Source organism: Catharus ustulatus, chromosome 4, assembly GCF_009819885.2.
Source record: "Catharus ustulatus isolate bCatUst1 chromosome 4, bCatUst1.pri.v2, whole genome shotgun sequence".
Classification (NCBI taxonomy): Eukaryota; Metazoa; Chordata; class Aves; order Passeriformes; family Turdidae; genus Catharus; species Catharus ustulatus.
This window is the reverse complement of record NC_046224.1, coordinates 165872-187829: the sequence shown is the minus strand read 5'-3', so window position 1 is coordinate 187829 and position 21958 is coordinate 165872. Positions and strand designations below refer to the sequence as shown.

Sequence of the window (21958 nt, the reverse complement as noted above, 5' to 3'; positions counted from 1 at the left end):
GGGACAGTGGGGACAGTGGCCAGGCCCCAGCCCTGCCACAGCAGCTGGGAGCCAGAGGTGTATCCTGGAGTAATGGAATTGTTTGGGTTGGAGAAGCCCCTTGAGTCCAGCTGCTCCCCAGCACTGCCAGGGCCACCACTGCCCGTGTCCCCAAGTGCCACATCCACACGGCTTTTCAATCCCTGCAGGGATGGGCACTGCCCCCCTGCCCTGGGCAGCCAGGGACAGTTCCCCAGTGTCCAACCCAAGCCTGCACTGTCACAGCCTGAGGCTGTTCCCTCATCCTGGCCCTTTTCATGGGGGCAGAGCCCAGCAGCCCCACAGGACACGTCCAGGACTGAGCCCTTCCCCAGGTCCCACCTGAGGAGGGAGGCAGTGTCCAGGCAGTGTCATCTCTGGGCACAGGGCTACCTGTGCTCCTGAAATCCTGTCCTTTTCCCTCGTTTTCCAGCTGCTCTCCCAGGAGCCCAGCAATGGCCTCTCCTCAGACCCCACAGTGCCCCTGGATCGACTCGCCGTCATCTTCAGGTGAGGAAGGAGCTGGGGCACTGCTGCTCCCCCAGAGCCTGGATCTGCACTGCCTCCTTCCCCCAGCCCTTGGGGAATGGGCTGGGAGTCTCTGCTTCCCCAGTTCCCCCCAAGCCAGTTCCCAATCCACTTCTGACAGTTCCAGCCCTTTTCCATGGCTTTGATCCCAAGCCCCTTAACCCTTGGCTGTTCCCACAGACACACCAACCCCATTGTCGAGAACGGCCAGGTCCACCCGTGCCAAAAAGTCATTCAGGAGGTGCGTGGAGAGGGCTGGGATGTGGGGAGGGGGTTCTGGTGGGGGGTTCTGGGGTGGGGGTTTCCAGCTGGGGGGGTACCTGGTACAGAGTCCCAGTCCCTGGCTGCCAGCAGATCCTGGCTGCACTGGAGGGGAGCTGTGAGCACCCTCCTGTCCCTCCTGCCAGCAGGGATTGGGGTGTGGGAGGGGGAAATTTGAGGTTTCAACCCTCTAGAAGGGGCTCTGGCTCTGGGAATGTCCCAGGTGTTTGATTTCCCTGCCCGTGTCCCTTGGCCACACTGCACTGGAGGAGATCAAGACTGCAGAAAGCTTTTCTCCCTCTGCTGCCATCCCCCACTGGGATCTGGGTGTTTTGGGGGCTGTCTGAGGGTCAGGGGTGACCCTTCCCACGTGTCCTTGCCCAGATCTGGCCGGTGCTGTCAGAGACCCTGAACAAGCACAGTGCCGACAACCGCATCGTGGAGCGGTGCTGCCGCTGCCTGCGCTTCGCCGTGCGCTGCGTGGGCAAGGGCTCGGCCGCCCTGCTGCAGCCCCTCGTCACCCAGGTGGGGCTGGGGCACTGCTGGGGCACTGCTGGGGCACTGCAGGGGCTGGGGGACACTGCTGGGGCTGGGGACACTGCTGGGGCTGGGGCACTGCAGGGACACTGCTGGGGCTGGGGGACACTGCTGGGGTCAGGGACACTGCTAGGGCTGGGGACACTGCAGAGACACTGCTGGGACACTGCTGGGGCACTGCTGGGACTGGGGACACTGCTGGGACACTGCTGGGGCTGGGGACACTGCTGGGACACTGCAGGGACACTGCTGGGGCTGGGGACACTGCTGGGACACTGCTGGGACACTGCTGGGGCTGGGGGACACTGCTGGGGCTGGGGACATTGCTGGGACACTGCTGGGACACTGCTGGGGCTGGGACACTGCAGGGACGTGGCTGGGACACTGCTGGGGCTGGGGGACACTGCTGGGACACTGCTGGGGGACAATGCAGGGACACTGCTGGGGTCAGGGGCACTGCAGGGACACTGCTGGGGTCAGGGACAATGCTGGGGCTGGGGACACTGCTGGGACAATGCTGGGGCTGGGGGACACTGCTGGGGCACTGCTGGGACACTGCTGGGGCTGGGGACACTGCAGGGACACTGCTGGGGCTGGGGACACTGCTGGGGCTGGGGACACTGCAGGGACACTGCTGGGACACTGCTGGGGCTGGGGGACACTGCAGGGACATGGCTGGGGACACTGCTGGGACTGGGGGACGCTGCAGGGACACTGCTGGGACACTGCTGGGGCTGGGGGACACTGCAGGGACACTGCTGGGGTCAAGGACACTGCAGGGACACTGCTGGGGCTGGGGGACACTGCTGGGACACTGCTGGGGCTGGGGGACACTGCAGGGACACTGCTGGGGCTGGGGACACTGCTGGGGCTGGGGACACTGCAGGGACACTGCTGGGACAATGCTGGGGCTGGGGGACACTGCTGGGACACTGCAGGGACACTGCTGGGGCTGGGGACACTGCTGGGACACTGCTGGGGTCAAGGACACTGCAGGGACACTGCTGGGGCTGGGGGACACTGCAGAGACACTGCTGGGACTGGGGACACTGCAGGGGCTGGGGGACACTGCTGGGGTCAGGGACACTGCTGGGGCTGGATGATACTGCTGGGGTCAGGGACACTGCAGGGACACTGCTGGGGCTGGGGACACTGCTGGGGCTGGATGATACTGCTGGGGTCAGGGACACTGCAGGGACATGGCTAGGGACACTGCTGGGGCTGGGGACACTGCTGGGACACTGCTGGGGCTGGGGGACACTGCAGGGGTCAGGGACACTGGTGGGACACTGCTGGGGCCCCAGGTGACACTGCTGCCTAGGGGGACTCGCTGAGGTTGCAGGGCTGGCAGTGGGCACTGGAAGTGCTGCAGTGTCTGTGTGCCTGTCTGTGTGTGTGTTTCTGTGTGTGTGTGGGACAGGCTGGGAGCAGGCCCAGGCAGGGCCCGGGGGGCTGTGGGCTCAGGGCAGATGCAGCAGTGCCCACACGGCGTTCCTGTGTCCCCAGATGGTGAATGTGTACCGGGAACACCAGCACTCCTGTTTCCTCTACCTGGGCAGCATCCTGGTGGATGAGTACGGCATGGAGGAGGGCTGCAGGCAGGGCCTGCTCGACATGCTGCAGGTGGGGCCCTGCCCAGGTCACAGCTCCACCTGGGCTGGGAAATCCTCACACCAACCATCCCCAGCACTGTCGAGGCCACCCCTGACCTGTCCCCAGGTGCCACATCCGCACAGCTTTTAAATCCCTCTGGGGTGGGGACTCCAGCCCTGCCCTGTGCAGCTGTGCTGGGGCTGGACAGCCCTTTCCAGGAGGAGTCCTCCCTAATATCCAGTCTATGGGATCTCAGACTGGTTTGGGTGAGAAGGGACCTTGGAGCCTGTCCATGGCCAGGGACACCCCAGGTTGTCCCAAGCCCCCTCCAGCCTGTCCTTGGACACTTCCAGGGATGGCACACTGCTCCCTGTGGGAAAGGGCACTCCTCAGAGTGATCCCAGGCAGTTGCTGATGGATCCCTGTTCTCCCCAGGCTCTCTGCATCCCCACCTTCCAGCTCCTCGAGCAGCCCAACGGCCTCCAGAACCACCCGGACACCGTGGATGACCTGTTCCGCCTGGCAGCCAGGTGCCCCCGCGCTCCTCCTGCCACCCCCAGCCGCAGGACACGGCCCTGTCCCCTCGGGGAGGGGCGGGCAGGAGGCAGGGGCTGCCCTGACAGCCGTGTGTGCCCCCCAGGTTCATCCAGCGCAGCCCCGTGACCCTGCTGCGCAGCCAGGTGATGATCCCCATCCTGCAGTGGGCCATCGCCGCCACCACCCTGGACCACCGCGATGCCAACTGCAGCGTCATGAAATTCCTGCGGGATCTGATCCACACCGGCGTGGCCAACGACGTGAGTGACGCACGGGGCCTTCCCCTGGAGCCTCCTGCTCCCTGGGGGTGTCTCCGTGGAATGGTCTGGGGGGGAAGGGACCTCAGAGCCCCTCCAGTGCCACCGCTGCCATGGCAGGGACAGCTCCCAGCGAGCCAGGGGGCTCCAAACCCCACCAGCCTCATCATCCTCATCAGCCTCATCAGCCCCATCATCCTCACCATCCTCATCATCCTCATCAGCCCCACCATCCCCATCAGCCCCACCATCCCCACCATCCTCATCAGCCCCATCATCCTCATCAGCTTCATCAGCCCCACCATCTTCATCAGCCCCATCATCCTCATCATCCTCATCAGCCCCACCATCCTCGTCATCCCCACCATCTTCATCAGCCCCACCAGCCCCACCATCTTCATCAGCCCCATCATCCTCATCATCCTCATCAGCCCCACCAGCCCCACCATCTTCATCAGCCCCATCATCCTCACCATCCTCATCAGCCTCATCAGCCTCATCACCCCCACCATCCTCATCAGCCTCATCAGCCCCACCGTCCCCATCAGCCTCATCATCCTCATCAGCCCCACCATCCTCATCATCCCCATCATCCTCATCAGCCCCATCATCCTCATCAGCCCCACCATCCTCGTCAGCCCCATCAGCCTCACCATCCTCATCAGCCTCACCATCCTCATCAGCCTCATCAGCCTCACCATCCTCATCATCCTCGTCAGCCCCACCATCCTCATCAGCCCCACCATCCTCTTCAGCCTCATCAGCCTCACCATCCTCATCAGCCTCACCATCCTCATCAGCCTCATCAGCCTCACCATCCTCATCATCCTCGTCAGCCCCACCATCCTCATCAGCCCCACCATCCTCATCAGCCCCATCATCCTCATCAGCCTCATCATCCCCACCATCCTCATCAGCCCCACCATCCTCATCAGCTTCGTCAGCCCCACCATCCTCATCATCCTCATCAGCCCCACCATCCTCGTCAGCCCTGTCCTGCTGTCCCCACAAGCTGCCCTGCTGTCCCCACAAGCCGCCCTGGTTTCCCCACTGCTGCTGACAGAAGCTCTGGGAGCTGCCTGCAGAGCGAGGAGCTTGTCCCTGTCCCCAGGCCCTGGCCACCCCTTTCTCCCTCCTCCCACAGCACGAGGAGGACTTTGAGGTGCGGAAGGAGCTCATCAACCAGGTGATGACCCAGCTGGGGCAGCAGCTCGTGAACCAGCTCCTGCAGACCTGCTGCTTCTGCCTCCCGCCCTACACCCTGCCCGACGTCGCCGAGGTGCTCTGGGAGATCATGCAGATCGACCGCCCGGTGAGGGCAGGGACGGGGGACAGGAGGGACCCTGGGGGGACAGGAGGGGACCCAGGGGACAGGAGGGGACCCAGGGGCAGGGCCCGGGAGCCAAGCTGGGCTCCACATTCCGAGTTCCTCCTCCCTGCCCCTCCAGACGTTCTGCCGCTGGCTGGAGAGCTCCCTGAAGGGGTTGCCAAAGGAAACCACGGGCGGAGCCATCCAGGTGACACACAAACAGCTCACCGACTTCCACAAGCAGGTCACCAGGTGAGTGGCACCGGGGTCCCTCCTTCGGGCTGGGCTCCAGCAGCCCCCAGCCCTGCCTGTGCCCTGCTGGGATGTGCCCTGTGCCCGCACGGAGCCCTGGGGGCCACGCGGAGCCTTTGCCGTCACCCAACGGGTTTTTCTGTCGAGCCCCAGCCCTTCCCGAGCCACCTTCTCATCCCCATGAGTCACTGTTCCAGCTGCCAGCCCCTGCCCGGGCCTGTCCCTTCCCAGGGCCACCGGCTGTGTTGGGAGCATTGGCTCCCTCTGCCTGGCTCCTTCTCACCCCTGCACAAATCCCAGAGGCCGGTGGGGTCCCTTCCACCCAGGCACCACCGTGGTGGCCACAGGTCTCCTCAGGGCCAGTCCTGGGGGCTGCTGACCTCCTCCTGCCGTGGTCATTGTCCCTTCTGCTGACCTCCTCCTGCCCTGGTCATTGTCCCTTCTGCTGACCTCCTCCTGCCCTGGTCATTGTCCCTTCTGCTGGCCTCTTTCTGTCCTGGTGATTGTCCCTTCTGCTGGCCTCCTCCTGCCCTGGTGGTTGTCCCTTCATCTCTGCCACACTCAGAGCTCCCACCTCTCTGCAGGACGCCTTCCCTGGGCCCCACAGCTCCCCTTGGGGTCACCCCCTGATGTCAGCCCTTGTCTTGCAGTGCTGAGGAATGTAAACAAGTCTGCTGGGCTCTGAGGGACTTCACCCGCCTGTTCCGATAGCTCCGGCTGCGCACGGCTCCTGTCTCCCAGGTAAGGGCTGGCTCTGCCCCTCGCCCGGCTCCTGTCTCCCAGGTAAGGGCTGGCTCTGCCCCTCGCCCCCCTCCTGTCTCCCAGGTAAGGGCTGGCTCTGCCCCTCGCCCCCCTCCTGTCTCCCAGGTAAGGGCTGGCTCTGCCCCTCGCCCCGCGGGACCGCGGGGACCAAGGGCTGACGCTCCCCCTCCTCCCAGGAATGTCTTTAAGGAGAAGACAGGAAACAGCAACCCAAGAATGTGTCCCACAATCAGCCGAGGGCTCGCTGCAGCGCCCCGGAGCCCGGGGGAGGCGCGGGGACCCCGCCCTGCCCGGCGGCCTCAGGGCTCGGAGCCAGCCCGGGCACCTCCCGGGCACCTCCCCGGGCACCTCCCGGGCACCTCCCGGGCACCTCCCCGGGCACCTCCCGCACCCGACTGAACCCTCCAGGAGCCGCGGGCATCGCGTTCCCCCGGCAGCAAACGAAGTGGAAAAAACTTCCTGTGACACGGAGACAAAAAAAAAAGAAGGAAAAGAAACAAACAAAAAACAAACAGTACAAATTGTTTAGGAAGATGGGGGGGTCAGTCTGGGGGTCGTGGGGCGCTGCCCCCCTGAGCCCACCGTGGCCTGCCTGCTGCCGACTCCCAGAGGCGACACAGGCGGGACGGACTCTGCAAATAGAGATTTATATTTTATTTTGTTCTGCTTTTTTAGTTTGTTTTCTTGTTTGGTTTTTTTTTTTTTTTTTTTTCCCTTTTTGGGGGTTTTCTTTGGATTGATTCTGGGGTCGGAGGCGGTGGCTCGAGTGCGGGCAGGGCGGGCGGGCGCATGCGGTTCCCTCCGGGGGTGTGTAGCCATCTCGAGAACAATAAAAAACAACAAAAAACTGAAAAAATAAATTAAAACCTCCCCAGGTCCCTCTGGTTCTCTCACGGCTGGGGCTGCTTTGTGCCCCCCCAGCCCTGGGGGTTGCAGGTCCGGGGTGGCCCCAGTCCATCTTCTTATTGTTTGCCCCCAAAACCCAGGGGCTGATCCTTGGGGAATGCAGGGAGGGGTTCGGCTGCTCCGCCCGGCCGTGCCCGGCTGGAGCTGCCCCAGGGCGGGTGGTCATGGCTGGGCAGTCACGGCTGGGCGGTCACAGGTGAGCGGTCACAGGTGGTCAGTCCCTTTCCCTGCAGAGCACCCCGGCTGTTGGTCACTGACAGCTCTGTGGGGACGGGGACAGGGACAGGGTGGGGACAGGGATGAGGATGGCGCTGGGTGGCCCCGCAGTGACTCACCCGGCCGTGCCCGTGTCCCGGTCAGTGGGGCAGGGGGCCGGGCGGCAGCGCCCAGGGTCCGGGCGGGGGTCCGGGCGGGGGCTGCGGGGGCGGCAGCCGCTGGTGGCTCTGCCAGAGCTGGTGCAGCTCCTTGAACTGCTCCACCATCCTGTCCTTGAGGTCGGGGTGCGAGATCTGCAGCGGGATGCTGTCGGCCGACCAGGACAGCTCCCCCGAGAACATCTCCAGCAGCAGCCGCGCCGCCACCGGCACCACCTGCGGGAGCACCGGGCGGTCACCCGTGTCACCGGGCAGGGACAGGGGGCGGTCACCCGTGTCACCGGGCGGTCACCCGTGTCACCGGGGCAGGGACAGCGGGCAGGGACCCGCCCGTGTCACTGGGGCAGGACCCCCGGCAGGGACCGCCCGTGTCACCGGGGCAGGGACAGCGGGCGGTCACCCGTGTCACCGGGCAGGGACAGCGGGCGGTCACCCGTGTCACCGGGCGGTCACCCGTGTCACCGGGCAGGGACAGCGGGCAGGGACCCTCCCGTGTCACCGGGCAGGGACCGCGGGCAGGGACCCGCCTGTGTCACCGGGGCAGGGACAGCGGGCGGTCACCCGTGTCACCGGGCAGGGACCCCGGCAGGGACCCGCCCGTGTCACCGGGCAGGGACCCGCCCGTGTCACCGCGGGGCCCGGCCCTCACCTGCACCGTGATCAGCTTCTTCTCCTTGGGCTTCTGGTCCGGCCACTCCTCGCCGAAGCAGAGGAAGATCTCAAAGGGGGGCGGGGTGGGGGTCTGTCCTTTCTGGAACTGGATGAGGCCTGCGGGGCCCGAGGCTGAGCTGAGGGGCAGGGTGGGGTCTGGGCCACCCCCTGCCCACCCACGGCAGCCAAGGGCGACTCCGAGAGCCAGCTGGTGCCCCCATCCCAGCTCCATCCCCTGCTCCACCAGGTGCCTCCTCGTGTGTCCCCATCCTACCTGGTGTCCCCACCATTCCCGCTGGTGTCCCCATTACACTTTTGTCCCCCTCATGCCACCAGGTGCCCCTGTGCCCCCTCAGCTGCCCTCTCCATCCCAATCCATTGCCCTCAAGGGACCCTGGACCACCCCCCTTGCCCTCTGACCGTTGAGGAAGCCCTCGAGGCTGAAGAGCTTGGTCCTTCTCTCCCTCTGGATGGGGTTGGGGCCGGGCTGGGGAGCGGCACAGGGCCCTGTCCAGAAGACCTTGCACTGGCAGAGCCGGAGGGCGAAGAGATCCTGGCCCTGGAGCTCCAGGATGAGCCCTCGGTCCAGCACGTCCAGCAGCTGGTGGGTGTAGAAGCGCTGCTTCTCGTTGGGAATGGCGTCGGGAGACGGGAAGGGCACCTGCTCCAGCGTCAGGGGCCCGAAGAGCTCCTCCTGCTCCCGCGTGGGCTCCAGGCTGCTGTGGAACAGCCGGCAGCCGTGCGGGTTGCTGACGGTCAGGGCACACACCTGGCGGCCCCGGTACTGGAACTTCAGCTCCAGGTCAGTCACTGCCGGAGGGCCACGGGGTCAGCGGGGCCAGGGAGCCCCCCTAGGGTCCCACCCCACCCACCCACCCGGCCCTGACCCCCCTAATCCATCCCACAGCCACCCTAATCCAGCCACCCCCACCCACCCACCCGGCCCTGACCCCCCTCATCCATCCCAGAGCCGCTCCGTGCCCACAGCCACCCTAATCCGGCCACCACGGCCACCCCCACCCAGCGACCCTGCGGCCACTCCCATCCAGCCCACGGCCACCCCCATCCTTGCAGCCACCCCACGACCCCCCCATGACCCCCCCCGTGACCCCCCATGCACCCCCAGCCCCTCTCACGTGGCAGCATGTGCGGGCTGACGAGCAGGTCGGGGATCAGGTGCTCTGTCGGTGCCACCGGGCAGGAGGACGAGGGTCCCGGGGGGCCCAGGGGGGGCCCGGACTCAGCGAGGGCACCAGGGAGCAGCTCGGGGGTCCCGTGGGTGCCCCCCGCCTCCCCCTGGAGCAGCGCCGGGGGGGGAGGCACAAAGGGTCCCCCGGGGGGGCAGCAAGCGGCAAAGGGAGGGGGCTCCCCCTTGGGCCAGCTGTAGGGGGGCAGCAGGTCCCCCCCGTGCTGCGTGTCTGGAGCAGAGAGGGGGGGTCAGAGGGCACAACCCAACCCCCCTGACCCCCCGCCCCACCCTGAGCCCCCCACTCACCATCGATGCTCAGGGATGTCATCTTCTGGAGCTGCAGGGCAGAGTCGGCGTTACTGGGACCCCCCGTGCCCCCTGAGGTGTCCCCGGTTTGGGGATCCCCCCACCCTGAGCCCCCCCAGATACCTGGCTGACATCTTCCTCCCCACTGCAGCCATAGTCATCCTCATCGCCCCCGTCTGCAAGGGAAAGAGCGGGGCTGGGAGACGCAGAGGGAGCTGGGGGGTGCTGGGGGGATATTGAGGGGCACAGGGGGGTGGGCCCCTTGTGGGGGTCGGGGTCTCTGGGGGCGCTGGGTCCCTGTAGGCTGTGGGGGGCTCTGGGGGGCTGGGAACTCATGGGGCGCTGGGGCTTTGTGGGTGTGGGGGCTGCAGGAGCTCAGGTCCCTGTGGGTGCTGGGACTTCGGGGGCCGCTCAGAGCCCTCCCCAGAGCCCCCCGTACCTGCGGCCCCGGGGGGCTCCTCGCAGAGCTCGTAGATGCGGAAGGGCTGGGCCGGGGAGCCGCGGGGCCCGTCCAGCAGCAGCCGGAACTCGCGGCTCTTGTTGAGGGCGCAGCGCAGCGTGGCCTTCCAGCGAGGGGGGTCCGGCGGGTCCCCGGCCCGGAACCGGCCCGTCTCCTGCGCCCACGCCTGCCCGGGCGGGTCAGCGCCCCGCACCCCCGGCCTGCGAGCCCCGCCAGCCCATCATCCCCCGGACACCGCCCAGCCACGTCCCCACCATCCCTGTCACCCCCAGCCTGTGTCCCTCGTCACCCATCACCCTGTCACTCCTGTCCCATGCCCCTGTATCCCCATTGTCACCCATCACCCTGTCACTCCTGTCCCCCGTACCCCCACTGTCACCCATCACCCTGTCACTCCTGTCCCCCCGTATCCCCACTGTCACCCATCATCCTGTCACTCCTGTCCCCCCTATCCCCACTGTCACCCATCACCCTGTCACTCCTGTCCCCCGTACCCCCACTGTCACCCATCACCCTGTACTCCTGTCCCTTGTCCCCCGTATCCCCACTGTCCCCACGCCGTGTCCCCCTTGTCACCCTGTCACACATCACCCCCACCCCATGTCCCCCACACCCGCACTGTCCCCGTCCCACGTTCCCGCTGTCGCGCCCGCCCCGTGTCCCGCGGTGTCACCTTGAAGATGGTGTCGTGGTCCTGGGGTCCCGGCGGGTTCCTGGTGGCGTGTCCCCAGGGGATGACGAAGCGCCGGCGCTCGGGGTCGAGCCAGCGGAGCCCCGGGAAGCGCTGGCTGCTCACCTGGGCCACCAGCCAGGGCTTGAGGCGCACCCGCCGCGGGGGGTCCATGGCCTGCGGACACCGGGGACGCCTCGTGACCCCGCGGGCCGGCCCCGGCCCCAAAAGAGGAACCGGGCCCGAGCCGGGCCCACCCCCCGAGGTTCCGCTTTCAGGGCAGGAAGGTGGGGAAGCCCCCTCCCAGCTCTGGCTCCAGCGTGGGCGATGGGGGCGTCACCCACAGCCCGAAAGCAGAAGCTGCGGTGGCTTCAGGGAAAGAAAAGTGGAGCCGAGAAAGGGAGGGGACAGGAGGGACCAGGGGACGCGAGGGATGGGGGAGAGGACCTGAGGGGGACAGGGGATAGGAGGGACAAGGGGAGGACACAGGGGACACGGGGACACGGGGCCAGGGGACACACGGAGCGACATGGGGGGACACACGGAGCGACATGGGGGGACACAGTGAGGACACGAGGACCTGGAGGGACGTGGGAAACGCACGGGAGAGAAGGGAGGAGGGACACTGGGGTGACATGAGGAGACAGGGGACATGGGAGGGGGAGGACACGGTCATAGGACGGGTGGGGACACAGAGACAGGGCAGAAACAGGGAGTGACACACGAGGGATGGGGGACACGCGAAGTCCCGACCGTGGTCCCTGTGCAGCCGCAGGAGCCGCGTGGGGAGAGCAGCCCCGGGGGTCCCCGCCCGTCCCCCCACGCGTGTCGCACGGACCGGCCCGTGGCACGGCGTGCTCCCCGCACGGACCGGGCGCTGCCCCGCGTGTCCCCGAGGCTTTTCCCGGTCACCTCAGCACCGCCCCGCTCCCGCGGCCCCCTCCTCACGGGCACCCACCCCACCGGACCGGCCCCGGTCTCACCTGCGCTCGGGGCCGGTGCCGGGGCCGCCGCTCGGAGCTTCCGCACGCGGGGCCGGGCGTGGGCGTGGGGCGAGACCGGCCGGGACCGCCCCGGGGCGGCCGCGCTGGGGCGTGGGTGGGAGCTGCCCGCCCGTGTCCCGCGGGACCCCCCAGCTCGTGTCACCCAGCTCGTGTCACCCCTCTCGTGTCCCTCCGGGCCCCCCCACCTCGTGTCACCCCTCTCCTGTCCCTCCGGGCCCCCCCACCTCGTGTCACCCCTCTCGTGTCCCTCCGGACCCCCCACCTCGTGTCACCCCTCTCGTGTCCTTCCGCCCCCCCCACCTCGTGTCACCCCTCTCGTGTCCCTCCGGACCCCCCACCTCGTGTCACCGCTCTCGTGTCCCTCCGGGCCCCCTCCCCATGTGGCCCCCCCGTGTTCCCCCCATGTCGCCCCCCTCCTCGTTCCCCTGGGTCCTGCCCGTGTCCCCCCCCCGGTGTCCCCCATTTGGACCCCGCCCCCTCTCTCCGGCTGTCACCCAGCGCTGCTGGCAGCCCCCTCATTAACATATAATTTGCATACATTTGCATACGCTGTGCCCATTTCCCGCTCACGTGACGCGCGGGGATCCCCGCGGTGGGCGGTGACACCAGAGAGCCTCCGCGGTCTCTGATTGGTCACAGTGCTGTCATTCATCTGTGGGCACGCCCCCGCCCCGGGGCTGTCCGTCAGCGAGGGGGCGTGGCTCGGATGGGCGTGACCAAACGCAGGGGCGGGGCCTGTCCCGGGGGCGGGACTGCCCCCCGTCGGGGGCGGGGCCTGCCGGGGGGCGGGGCTGCTCCCCGGCGGGGGCGGGGCCTGCCGGGGGGCGGGGCTGCCCCATGGCGGGGGCGGGGCCTGCCGGGGGGCGGGGCTGCTCCATGGCGGGGGCGGTGCCTGTCCGGAGGGCGGGGCTGCCCCATGGCGGGGGCGGGGCCTGTCCCGGGGGCGGGGCTGCTCCATGGCGCCGGGCGGGGCCTGCCGGGGGGCGGGGCTGCTCCATGGCGGGGGCGGGGCTGCTCCCCGGCGGGGGCGGGGCCTGCCGGGGGGCGGGGCTGCTCCATGGCGCCGGGCGCGCCCCGCCGCACGCCGGGACCCCCCGGTGCCCCCCGCACCCCCCCGGTGCCCCCGGTGCCCCCGCCCCGCCCCGGGAGGAAGAACCGAAGGAGGTACCGGGACCCGCCCTGCGCGAACCGCCGGTGAAGGGGCCCCTAAAGCTGCCACGCGGGGGCGGGTGCGGATGTGTCCCCGGCGCTGCCGGTGTCGGGATGTCCCCGGGGGGGGGCGGACGGGACTCGGGGCTCCCGGCGGGTCTGGGCCGGTCTCGCCCCGTTTAACTTGCAGATTTCCGGGGTTTCATTGTTGTTTTTCGCCCCGATCCCGGTGCGACCGCTGGGAAGGGGACCGGGGCTTTGTGGAGGGGAGCGCGGACCCCGGGCGGTGTTGGGAGCAGATCCCACTGAATCCAGGGTGTTGGGGGGAGCCCAGCGCATTCCTGGGGGATCAGATCCCCGTGGATTCCCAAAGAAGGAGGCTCAGATCCCTGTGGATGGGGGTAGGAGCAGAGCCGGTGGATTCCCAGCTGGATCACTGCTCTGCAGCTCATCCCACCCCTGTGCCTGTCGTGCCCTGTCCATGCTTTTCCCAGGATCCCAGCTGATCCCACAGGACAGCTGCAGCCTGTGTGAGTCTGGCTGCAGGCCAGGACCTGATCCCGGACAGGGAAAGTTATGGGATGCTGAAGGGGTATTTCCCCAAGGGTCCCACCCTGGTGCCTGGGGGATTCTCCAGAGTGGGATCCCGGGTGGGTGAGCGCCAGCATCGAGCATCTCAGCGGGATTCTGGGAAACAGGAGATTGGGTCACGGGGACAAAATGGGGGAAAACCTCGGGGTTTGGGTCATCCTGGGTCTCTCCATCCCCCCTGAATCGCTGCTGCTGCCGTCGCATTCCCGGGCACGCCGGTGCTCCGGTGGCTTGGGGTGTCCTCCCAGCCTGGCACAATTCACCCTCTTCACTTGGTGTTTTTCTGGAAAGAGAAACCGGAATGAATCTCCTGGCTCACCTCGTGGCGGTGGCCATGAGAGGGAGCCTCGGAACTGCCCGCACCGGAGCTGCTCCCGTGGCGTTGGATGGGATTCCGGGAGCTGGGCTGCTGCTCCCCGGGCTCCCGGCCAGCGCTGCTCTGGGTCCATCCCGATGGACTGGGTCTGGGGGCTGCTTCAGGCGGGTTTGGGCCATACAGGAGAGCCTGTGGAAACGGCTCCAGCTTGTGGAGCTGGGCTGTGCTGCCAAGAAACTGCCAGGGATGCCTGGCCCGCTCTGGGATGGGGATCCAAGCCCTCAGCAGCCCGGCTCTGGCTCTGGCTGTGACATTCCCTGTTCCCCGTGGCAGCTCCGAGTGGACGGTTCAGCGGAAGCTGCGGGGACTCTTTGCCATCCCGCGGTGCCTGGTCAGCGTGTTCAGCCTGTTCCTGGTGGAGCTGATCCGCTTCCTTGGCGAGGCCGTGGTCCAGGTGAGCCGCGCTGTTCCCGCAGAGCCACGGCCGGAGCAGCTGCTGAGCCTGTCAGAGTCCTTCAGTGCTGGGAGAAGGAACTTCTATCTCCCACCACCCTCTCCCAGAGTGGAATTTTCGTGTCTCAGCCCATTTTTGGTGACTCCCACTGGCGTATATCCCTCAAACACAGGATTTCATCCCAAATTTCATCCCAAATCCAGGCGCTGGTGGTGGGTGTCCTGACAGCCGTCGGCGACCATGTCCTGAAGCCCTTGCTGGCAGCAGCGTTCCACAGCCTGCTGCAGCCGCTCCTGCTGTTCCTGCTGAAGGTGCTGGGCGGCGTGCGGGACCTGACGGACCCGGTGCTGGACGTGGTGGCCCGGGTGTGCTCCCAGCTGGCCGTGCTGCTCCGCGCCGTGCGCCTGGTGGAGATCCGCCTGCGCCCGGACCTGCGGGCTGGCGACGGCGGGCCTTGAGGACAGCCTGCGGGTGGCCAGATAAGATAAGGAAGAGGAATTCCTGGGAATTGCAGAAGAGCAGGGCTGGCTGCGGCCCAGGAGGCTCTGGAGGGATGGGACTGTTGTTGTCTCCACGTGTGCCTGGGCAGGGAGCAGCACATGGTGTGCTGGGAGGGGGGTTTGGATCTTCTAGTTTTGCAAATATCTCCTTAACTTAATTAAATTCCAGTTTTATCCGTTGGACAGTGAGCTGTTTTTCCTCTTCCTGCCTGGAAAACTCGGCTTCTCCCTGAGAAGGACTTCGCTGTCCAGTCTCTTGCAGCCGGATGGGCTCTGCTGCTGGGGCGATGCCCAGGGCACTGCCGGGAGGGGACAGCTTCTGCCAGCTCCCCAGCACTCAGGAATGGTCTCCAGAGCTGGTGGTATGGGGTAGACTGGGTTTGGGGGCAGCTGAAAAGTGGGGATCACAATGTAACAGAACAACCACTTCTGTGTTCCTAACAACTGCTTCTGGTGCATGGTTCGGGTCACACACTCCCGTGGGGATGAGGTGGCCAGGGAGCCCAGCAGCGGCAGCAAAGCTCTGTGTGTGTTTTACAAACCCTGGCAGGGGTCAGGGCCAGGACTGAGCTGTGTTTTGGGGCTCCCTGCCCCCAGCCTCAGCTCCCTCTGTCCTTTCGCCTTCCCAACAACGCTGCCTCCCGGGAGCGTCTCCCCTGGCTGGCGCAATCCCCGTGTTCCCGATGATTCCATGCCCAAAGCCCTTTGCTTTTTATGGGCAGGAGCAGCATGTTTGGAGCTTCCCAGGCTGTAAGATCATCCGCGGGCAGTGCCGGGGCCGGAGCGCTGCTGCCGGGGCCAGGCTGGCCGGGCTATTTGGGGGGTGCTGAGTTCACGGGGCCGTGACGGGATGTTCCCTCGGGTGCTGCGAGGGGCCGGGAGCCGGGAGCCAGCTCGGAGGAGCTCTCCGGGCTCGGGTGACCGAGGGCAGCCCGGGAATGGGAACCGGAGGCTGCCGGCAGCAGGGAGCAGCTCTCTGGGACAGGCAGGGCCGCACGTGGACACAAACAGCAGCGGGCACAGGGATCGAATCCAGGACATCCTGCAGCAAAGGCACCGTGCCAGGACAGCCACACGCAGGGCCAGGAGCCCGCAGGACGCTGGGGACACACGATTGTCCCCGGTACTTCCAGCCTGGCTGGGTGCAGGCCCTGTCTGACCGCTGCTCCCCTGACCTTCCCCTGGGAAAACAAACCCGGGCAGAATTGATGGGAGCTTTCTCACTGCATTGATTTAGCTGGCAAAACACTTTAATGATTTAAGTGGTTTTAATTAAACTCGGCTGCTCCGGAACCAGGAATTCCCCAGTATTCTCCTTCTTGGCTCAAGCTCTCCCAGTCAAAGTAGATGGAGAGAGCTGGGAAAGCTCAACGCCCAGGGTGAGGAGAGGCTGATGGTGTCATTGTGACCTCCATCCGTCATCCTGCACGGGAGAGGAGGCGGAGAAAACCCCCGAGCCTGGGGCAGCCCGCTCCAGCTCCGGTTGTGGATCAGCGGGAGCGTGTGGCTCAGAGAAACCCACGGAGTTCGGGGATTTTGGGGGGCAAGGCGGGGAGGTCAGGGCTGCCGGCTCAGCAAGAACAAAAATCTCTTTTGTTCCTCAAAGCACAGCCGAGCGTGCCCGCCGCCGCTGTAGCCGCGGGTCGATGCCGGTGTCCCGGGGCTGGCCGGACAATGGTGGGTGACCCAAGCCGTGCCGTGCCGGGACAAGGACATTTCTGGGCCGGCGCTGCCGGGCTGGCAGCGGCCCCGCATTGCTGCTCCCTGAGATCACGGCTCCCAGCCCGGCCCGCACACGCGGCCGTTCGCCTCTCCGGGCTCCGTTCGCCTCTCCGGGCCCGGTGCCGCCCCAGCCCCACGGAGCGGAGCGGACGGGACCGGGGCAGCACGGTGCCCAGCCCGGCCCGGCCCGGCCCGGAGCGGAGGGAGGAGGGGGCGAGGGCCGGGATTCAGCCGCTGGGCCGGGAGGGAAGCCAGGAGCTGAGCGCGGTCTCCTTGGTTCTTCCCTAAATAGCCGGCGGCGGGCAGGAGGATTAGCCGGGGCATTCCTCGGCCCGTCCATCCTCCCGCAGCCGGCTCCCTCCCGAGCTGCCCCGGCCCTGGGATTCCTCCTCCCACAGCCGCCCTTGCAAACCCCGCGGGGGCACCCACAGCCACCCGAGCCCCAATGGGTTTGTTCCGCCCGCGTTTGGCAGCGGCCTTTGGGCTTTTCCCGGTGACGCCGCGGCCCCGCTGGTGGAGCCTGAGGCCGTTCAGAGCCACGGCCCGTCCCGAGGGGTCACGGCAATGCCAGCCCGGGGACAGGGCCGGGCAGGGCCGAGTGGGGCCGGGCTGGCTTTGGGGGCTATGGGATTGATCCAGGCCGGGTCTGGGTTCTGTGGGATTGGGACAGGCCGGCTCTGGGTTCTGTGGGATTGGGGCCTGGCTCTGGGTTCTGTGGGATTGATCCAGGCTGCTCTGGGTTCTGTGGGACTGGGGCCAGGCCGGCTCTGGGTTCTGTGGGATTGGGCCTAGGCTGCTCTGGGTTCTGTGGGATTGGGCCCAGACTCTGGGTTCTGTGGGATTGGGGCCATGCTCTGGGTTCTGTGGGATTGATCCAGGCTCTGGGTTCTGTGGGATTGGGCCCAGGCTGCTCTGGGTTCTGTGGGATTGGGGCCAGGCCGGCTCTGGGTTCTGTGGGATTGGGGCCAGGCCGGCTCTGGGTTCTGTGGGATTGATCCAGGCCGGCTCTGGGTTCTGTGAGACTGGGCCAGGCTCAGTTCTGTGTGATTGGGCCCAGGCCGGCTCTGGGTTCTGTGGGATTGGGCCTAGGCTGCTCTGGGTTCTGTGGGACTGGGGCCAGGCTCTGGGTTCTGTGGGATTGGGGCCAGGCTCTGGGTTCTGTGGGATTGGGCCACGCTCTGGGTTCTGTGGGATTGATCCAGGCTCTGGGTTCTGTGGGATTGATCCACGCTCTGGGTTCTGTGGGATTGGGACAGGCTCTGGGTTCAGTGGGATTGATCCAGGCTGGCTCTGGGTTCTGTGGGATTGGGCCCAGGCTCTGGGTTCTGTGGGATTGGGGCAGGCTGGCTCTGGGTTCTGTGGGATTGATCCAGGCCGGCTCTGGGTTCTGTGGGATTGATCCAGGCTCTGGGTTCTGTGGGATTGGGGCCAGGCTGGCTCTGGGTTCTGTGGGATTGATCCAGGCTCTGGGTTCTGTGGGATTGATCCAGGCTGGCTCTGGGTTCTGTGGGATTGGGGCCAGGCTGGCTCTGGGTTCTGTGGGATTGATCCAGGCTCTGGGTTCTGTGGGATTGGAACCAGGCTCTGGGTTCTGTGGGATTGGGCCCAGGCTCTGGGTTCTGTGGGATTGGGACAGGCTCTGGGTTCTGTGGGACTGGGGCCAGGCCGGCTCTGGGTTCTGTGGGATTGGGGCCTGGCTCTGGGTTCTGTGGGATTGGGCCCAGCCTCTGGGTTCTGTGGGATTGGGACAGGCTCTGGGTTCTGTGGGATTGATCCAGGCGCTGGGTTCTGTGGGATTGGGCCCAGGCTCTGGGTTCTGTGGGATTGATCCAGGCTGGCTCTGGGTTCTGTGGGATTGGGCCCAGGCTCTGGGTTCTGTGGGATTGATCCAGGCTCTGGGTTCTGTGGGGTTGGGCCCAGGCTCTGGGTTCTGTGGGATTGATCCAGGCTGCTCTGGGTTCTGTGGGATTGGGCCCAGGCTCTGGGTTCTGTGGGACTGGGGCCTGGCTCTGGGTTCTGTGGGATTGGGGACAGGCTCTGGGTTCTGTGGGATTGGGCCAGGCTCTGGGTTCTGTGGGATTGATCCAGGCTCTGGGTTCTGTGGGATTGGGGCCTGGCTCTGGGTTCTGTGGGATTGGGGCCACGCTCTGGGTTCTGTGGGATTGGGGCCTGGCTCTGGGTTCTGTGGGATTGATCCAGGCTCTGGGTTCTGTGGGATTGGGGCCACGCTCTGGGTTCTGTGGGATTGGGGCCTGGCTCTGGGTTCTGTGGGATTGATCCAGGCTCTGGGTTCTGTGGGACTGGGGCCAGGCTCTGGGTTCTGTGGGACTGGGGCCAGGCTGGCTCTGGGTTCTGTGGGATTGATCCAGGCTCTGGGTTCTGTGGGATTGGCCCAGACTCTGGGTTCTGTGGGATTGGGCCCAGGCCGGCTCTGGGTTCTGTGGGACTGGGGACAGGCTCTGGGTTCTGTAGGGTTTGGCCCCAGCCTGCTCTGGGTTCTGTGGGATTGGTCCAGGCCACCCCATCTCTTCCTCCAGGGATTTCTCAGGGAATTCACAGAGGTAAAGCCAGCGTGGAATCTGTGTCCAGGCCCTGGTGTGGCTGTGGTGGGCGGCAGGGGATCGATAATGCCCACAGACCAATAAAATTCTGTCTCCTTTGCCCAAGTGTGACAATGAGGCAAACATGGCTGTGGCCAAAAAACTGGTTAATAAATAACACGCTTTCCTAAATTCTGGGATTTGGAAGTGCCTGAAGGTCCCATTAATAAATATCCAGCTGGGAAGTATGTGAAAAGCAGAATTTTTACCCAATTTGGGAGCTGCTCTCACTGAAAGTTGGGAGTGGGACAAGATCACTGGGGAAGGGAAAAGTCTGTGCTGTCTGAGCAGAGAAACCCCTAAATGTCCAGAGTTTGGGCAAAACCAGCAGGATTGAGGGACTGGGGAGGTCAAGACAGGAAAACAGGGATTGGGAATGGATTTTGGTTTATGCTAAATACTGAAAGAGAAGATGATTCAGCTGCAATGTGTCAGTGGCTATAAAAGACTGAGAAAGTGGAACAACTGAAAAAAGAAACAATGGGAATGGTCTGAGGTGTGGAAAAAGGGGGCTCATGAGGGACTTGGAGCTCGGAGGTTCTTCAGCTCCTCCGAAAGGGGAGGAAAAGGGATTTCCCTGAGCACTTCCGTAAGGAAATGCAATAAATCACTCCCAGAGCAGCGGAGAGCGTCCGGGCTCAGTTAACATGAGAAAACGCAGATGTGGAGTGAAAAGGCGCATGGATCAAATGGGATCTGATTCCCTGGGAATGTCAGACCTGTGGGGAAGAGGTGACTCCTGCCCTGCCGTGGGGAAAGCCGATGGGGAGCACACAAAGAGCCTCAAATTCCCCTCGGTCCTCCTGGTTTTGGTTGGACCATGGCCAGGACAGCGGGCCAGGAGCTGCTCCGTGTCCCTGGGATTGGGCACGAGTGTCCACCCCAGAGCCCAACTCCAAACCGTGCTTCATTCAAAAATCCCCTCACCTTCAAAAAAATCCCTTCAACCTCCCAAGGCGTTTTTATTTTAAAAAACCCAAAATGACCCTCAAACCGTTTTTATTTTGAAAACCTGTCTAAACCCCCTTAACTTACATTTTAATAAAAAAATTAAACATTTCAACCTTCCTGAGCCACCTTTTGTTCAAAAAACCATCTCAACCCCGAGACGTATTTAATTAATAAGATTAAAAAATGCTTTCAGTGCCCGTTCCCCATATCTGGGCCCATTTTTCCTTCCAGACCATGCGATTCCAGCACCGGGGGAGATTTAACGAGGGGGAAAAAAACACAGTGGGAGGTTTTCCAAGGAATTCTGGGCTGAGCTTTTTCAGCCCGTGACTTCACTGTGGGGCCGTGTCCGAGTGCGAGCGCTGGCAGCGCTCCCGGCGAGGCCGAGGGTGGGAATTATCTCACTGACTGTAAATATCAGCGGGAGCCTCTGCCCCGGCCCAGCTCCCCGGGAGTGGGAGCGCCGCAGCCCCGGGATGCTCCTGCTGCCCTAATTTAGGCATTTCTGCGGGATGGGATGAATCACGGCCCTGGAAGCGCTGGTTCCTCCGCGGGGAGCTGGGCAGACGTGTGTCTCGGCAGGGATGATCCAGCGGGATGGGATGATCCAGCGGGATGGGCGCTGAGCTCAGCCCATGGCACAGCTGATGTGTCACGGTGCAGAGGCAGCGCGGGTTAAATAGAACCTGACGCTGCTGGGAGCCCGTAAACCGGGATTTGGGTCCTGGGAGACATTCCCTGCCGATGGGATCACACCTTGTGCAAGGGAGCCTTGGACACCAGAGCGGGGTGTATTTATAGCCAGCCCGTCACTTCCAGCGGAGCCCTGGGGATATTTTGGGATCGATGTGGTCATGGCTTGGGGCACGTCTGGAGTGTGGCCGCGACCTGCATGGAGAGAGGGGCTGGAGCACGTCCAGGGAAGGGAATGGAGCTGGGAAAGGGCTGGAGCCCCAGGGAGGGGACTGGGAAGGGGCTCAGCCTGGAGAAAAGGAGGCTCAGGGGGCCCTTGTGGCTCTGCACAAGTCCCTGACAGGAGGGGACACCGGGGGGGATTTGGGATCTGCTCCAGGAACAGGGACAGGAGCAGAGGGAACGGCCTCAGGCTGGGCAGGGAAGGGCAGGGTGGATTTTGGGGAATTCTCTCCTGGAAAGGGCTCCCAGCCCTGGCACAGGGGTGGAGTGCCCATCCCTGTTGGGATTCCAGAGCCCTGTGGAGGTGACACTTGGGGACATGGGTCAGTGGTGGCCTTGGCAGTGCTGGGGAAACTTGATGGTCATGGACGCTTTTCCAGCCAAAATCAACTGGAAGCTGGCAAAAGTTATCCCAGTTTTCAAGATGGGCCAGAGGCACAACCTGCAGACTCCAGGGCTGTTGGTACCTGTTTGGTGCTCTGTACAATCTTGGAATAGATTCCTCTGGCCACATCCAGGCCTTCCTCGGACACCTCCAGGGCTGGGGATCCACCCCTGCCTGGGCACTTCCAACCCCTGAGCCCCCTTTCCATGGGGAAATCCCTGCTGTGCCCACCCTGCCCTGCCCTGCCCAGCCTGAGCTGTTCCCTCTGCTCCTGTCCCTGTTCCTGGTGTCCAAATCCCCCCGGTGTCCCCTCCTGGCAGGGACTTGTGCAGAGCCACAAGGGCCCCCTGAGCCTCCTTTTCTCCAGGCTGAGCCCCTGCCCAGCTCCCCCAGCCCCTCCCCAGCTCCCCCAGCCCCTCCCCAGCTCCCCCAGCCCCTCCCCAGCTCCCCCAGCCCCTCCCCAGCTCCCCCAGCCCTTCCTGGGGCTCCGGACCCTTAGCGTCTTTCATGAAGTTTGAGATATTTCAATACTGTCTGTCTCCAGATCTTTCTGGTCAGACTGCCCCCCCAAAATCCATGGGCCGTGCACCCCCAAACCCCATGGGCTGTGCCCCCCCAAACCCCATGGGCTGTGCCCCCCCAAACCCCATGGACTGAGCCCCCCAAACCCCATGGGCTGTGCCCCCCAAACCCATGGGCTGTGCCCCCCAAACCCCATGGGCTGTGCACCCCCAAACCCCATGGGCTGTGCACCCCCAAAC

The 21958-nt window shown here is 65.1% G+C and overlaps 3 protein-coding genes across 5 annotated transcripts in view; 2 read left to right on the top strand and 1 right to left on the bottom strand.

Annotated features, from left to right (window-relative positions):
• The window catches only part of TNPO3 (transportin 3), a 64105-nt gene extending 57770 nt beyond the window's left edge, over positions 1–6335 (top strand). Inside the window, exons 14-23 of the mRNA XM_033058879.2 lie at positions 452–528; positions 727–787; positions 1192–1332; positions 2851–2967; positions 3373–3467; positions 3578–3734; positions 4876–5043; positions 5180–5292; positions 5943–6033; positions 6231–6335. Coding sequence (XP_032914770.1) covers positions 452–528; positions 727–787; positions 1192–1332; positions 2851–2967; positions 3373–3467; positions 3578–3734; positions 4876–5043; positions 5180–5292; positions 5943–6003 — 990 coding nt within the window. The 3' untranslated portion in view covers positions 6004–6033; positions 6231–6335. The remainder of the gene's footprint in view (positions 1–451; positions 529–726; positions 788–1191; positions 1333–2850; positions 2968–3372; positions 3468–3577; positions 3735–4875; positions 5044–5179; positions 5293–5942; positions 6034–6230) is intronic.
• Positions 6336–7148: 813 nt separating this feature from the next.
• IRF5 (interferon regulatory factor 5) lies at positions 7149–11609 on the bottom strand. The gene is made up of 9 exons (XM_033058384.1): positions 11594–11609; positions 10614–10787; positions 9920–10106; positions 9604–9656; positions 9481–9511; positions 9122–9403; positions 8406–8795; positions 7984–8102; positions 7149–7550 (listed from the first exon to the last, which is right to left on the bottom strand). The coding sequence occupies exons 2-9, from the start codon at positions 10782–10784 to the stop codon at positions 7317–7319; spliced, it is 1467 nt and encodes a 488-aa protein (XP_032914275.1). The 5' UTR covers positions 10785–10787; positions 11594–11609; the 3' UTR covers positions 7149–7316.
• Positions 11610–12690: 1081 nt separating this feature from the next.
• On the top strand, positions 12691–14804 carry LOC116994899. Of its 3 annotated transcripts, none has more exons than XR_004417610.2 (3): positions 12691–12778; positions 14004–14124; positions 14328–14804. XR_004417610.2 is itself a non-coding variant. In XM_033056860.2 (2 exons), exons 1-2 carry the CDS (start codon positions 13741–13743, stop codon positions 14580–14582), a joined length of 639 nt encoding a protein of 212 aa, XP_032912751.1. In that variant the 5' UTR covers positions 12863–13740; the 3' UTR covers positions 14583–14804. The 3 variants fall into 3 exon arrangements, 1 of the variants encoding a protein (XP_032912751.1); XR_004417611.2 differs by having other exon boundaries at positions 12756–12843; XM_033056860.2 differs by lacking the exon at positions 12691–12778 and having other exon boundaries at positions 12863–14124.
• The last annotated feature ends 7154 nt before the right edge of the window (positions 14805–21958 follow it).

What these genes read in the sequence shown, in the direction of transcription:
- IRF5 (XM_033058384.1), bottom strand. Translation starts at nt 10,784, where the DNA reads ATGGACCCCCCGCGGCGGGTGCGCCTCAAGCCCTGGCTGGTGGCCCAG. An exon ending in ACCACGACACCATCTTCAAG is followed by an intron (nt 10,107 to 10,613) that starts GTGACACCGCGG and finishes CCGCCCGGGCAG; the next exon opens with GCGTGGGCGCAGGAGACGGG. An exon ending in GGAGCCCCCCGGGGCCGCAG is followed by an intron (nt 9,657 to 9,919) that starts GTACGGGGGGCT and finishes TTTCCCTTGCAG; the next exon opens with ACGGGGGCGATGAGGATGAC.
- LOC116994899 (XM_033056860.2), top strand. Translation starts at nt 13,741, where the DNA reads ATGGGATTCCGGGAGCTGGGCTGCTGCTCCCCGGGCTCCCGGCCAGCG. An exon ending in TTGGCGAGGCCGTGGTCCAG is followed by an intron (nt 14,125 to 14,327) that starts GTGAGCCGCGCT and finishes TCCCAAATCCAG; the next exon opens with GCGCTGGTGGTGGGTGTCCT.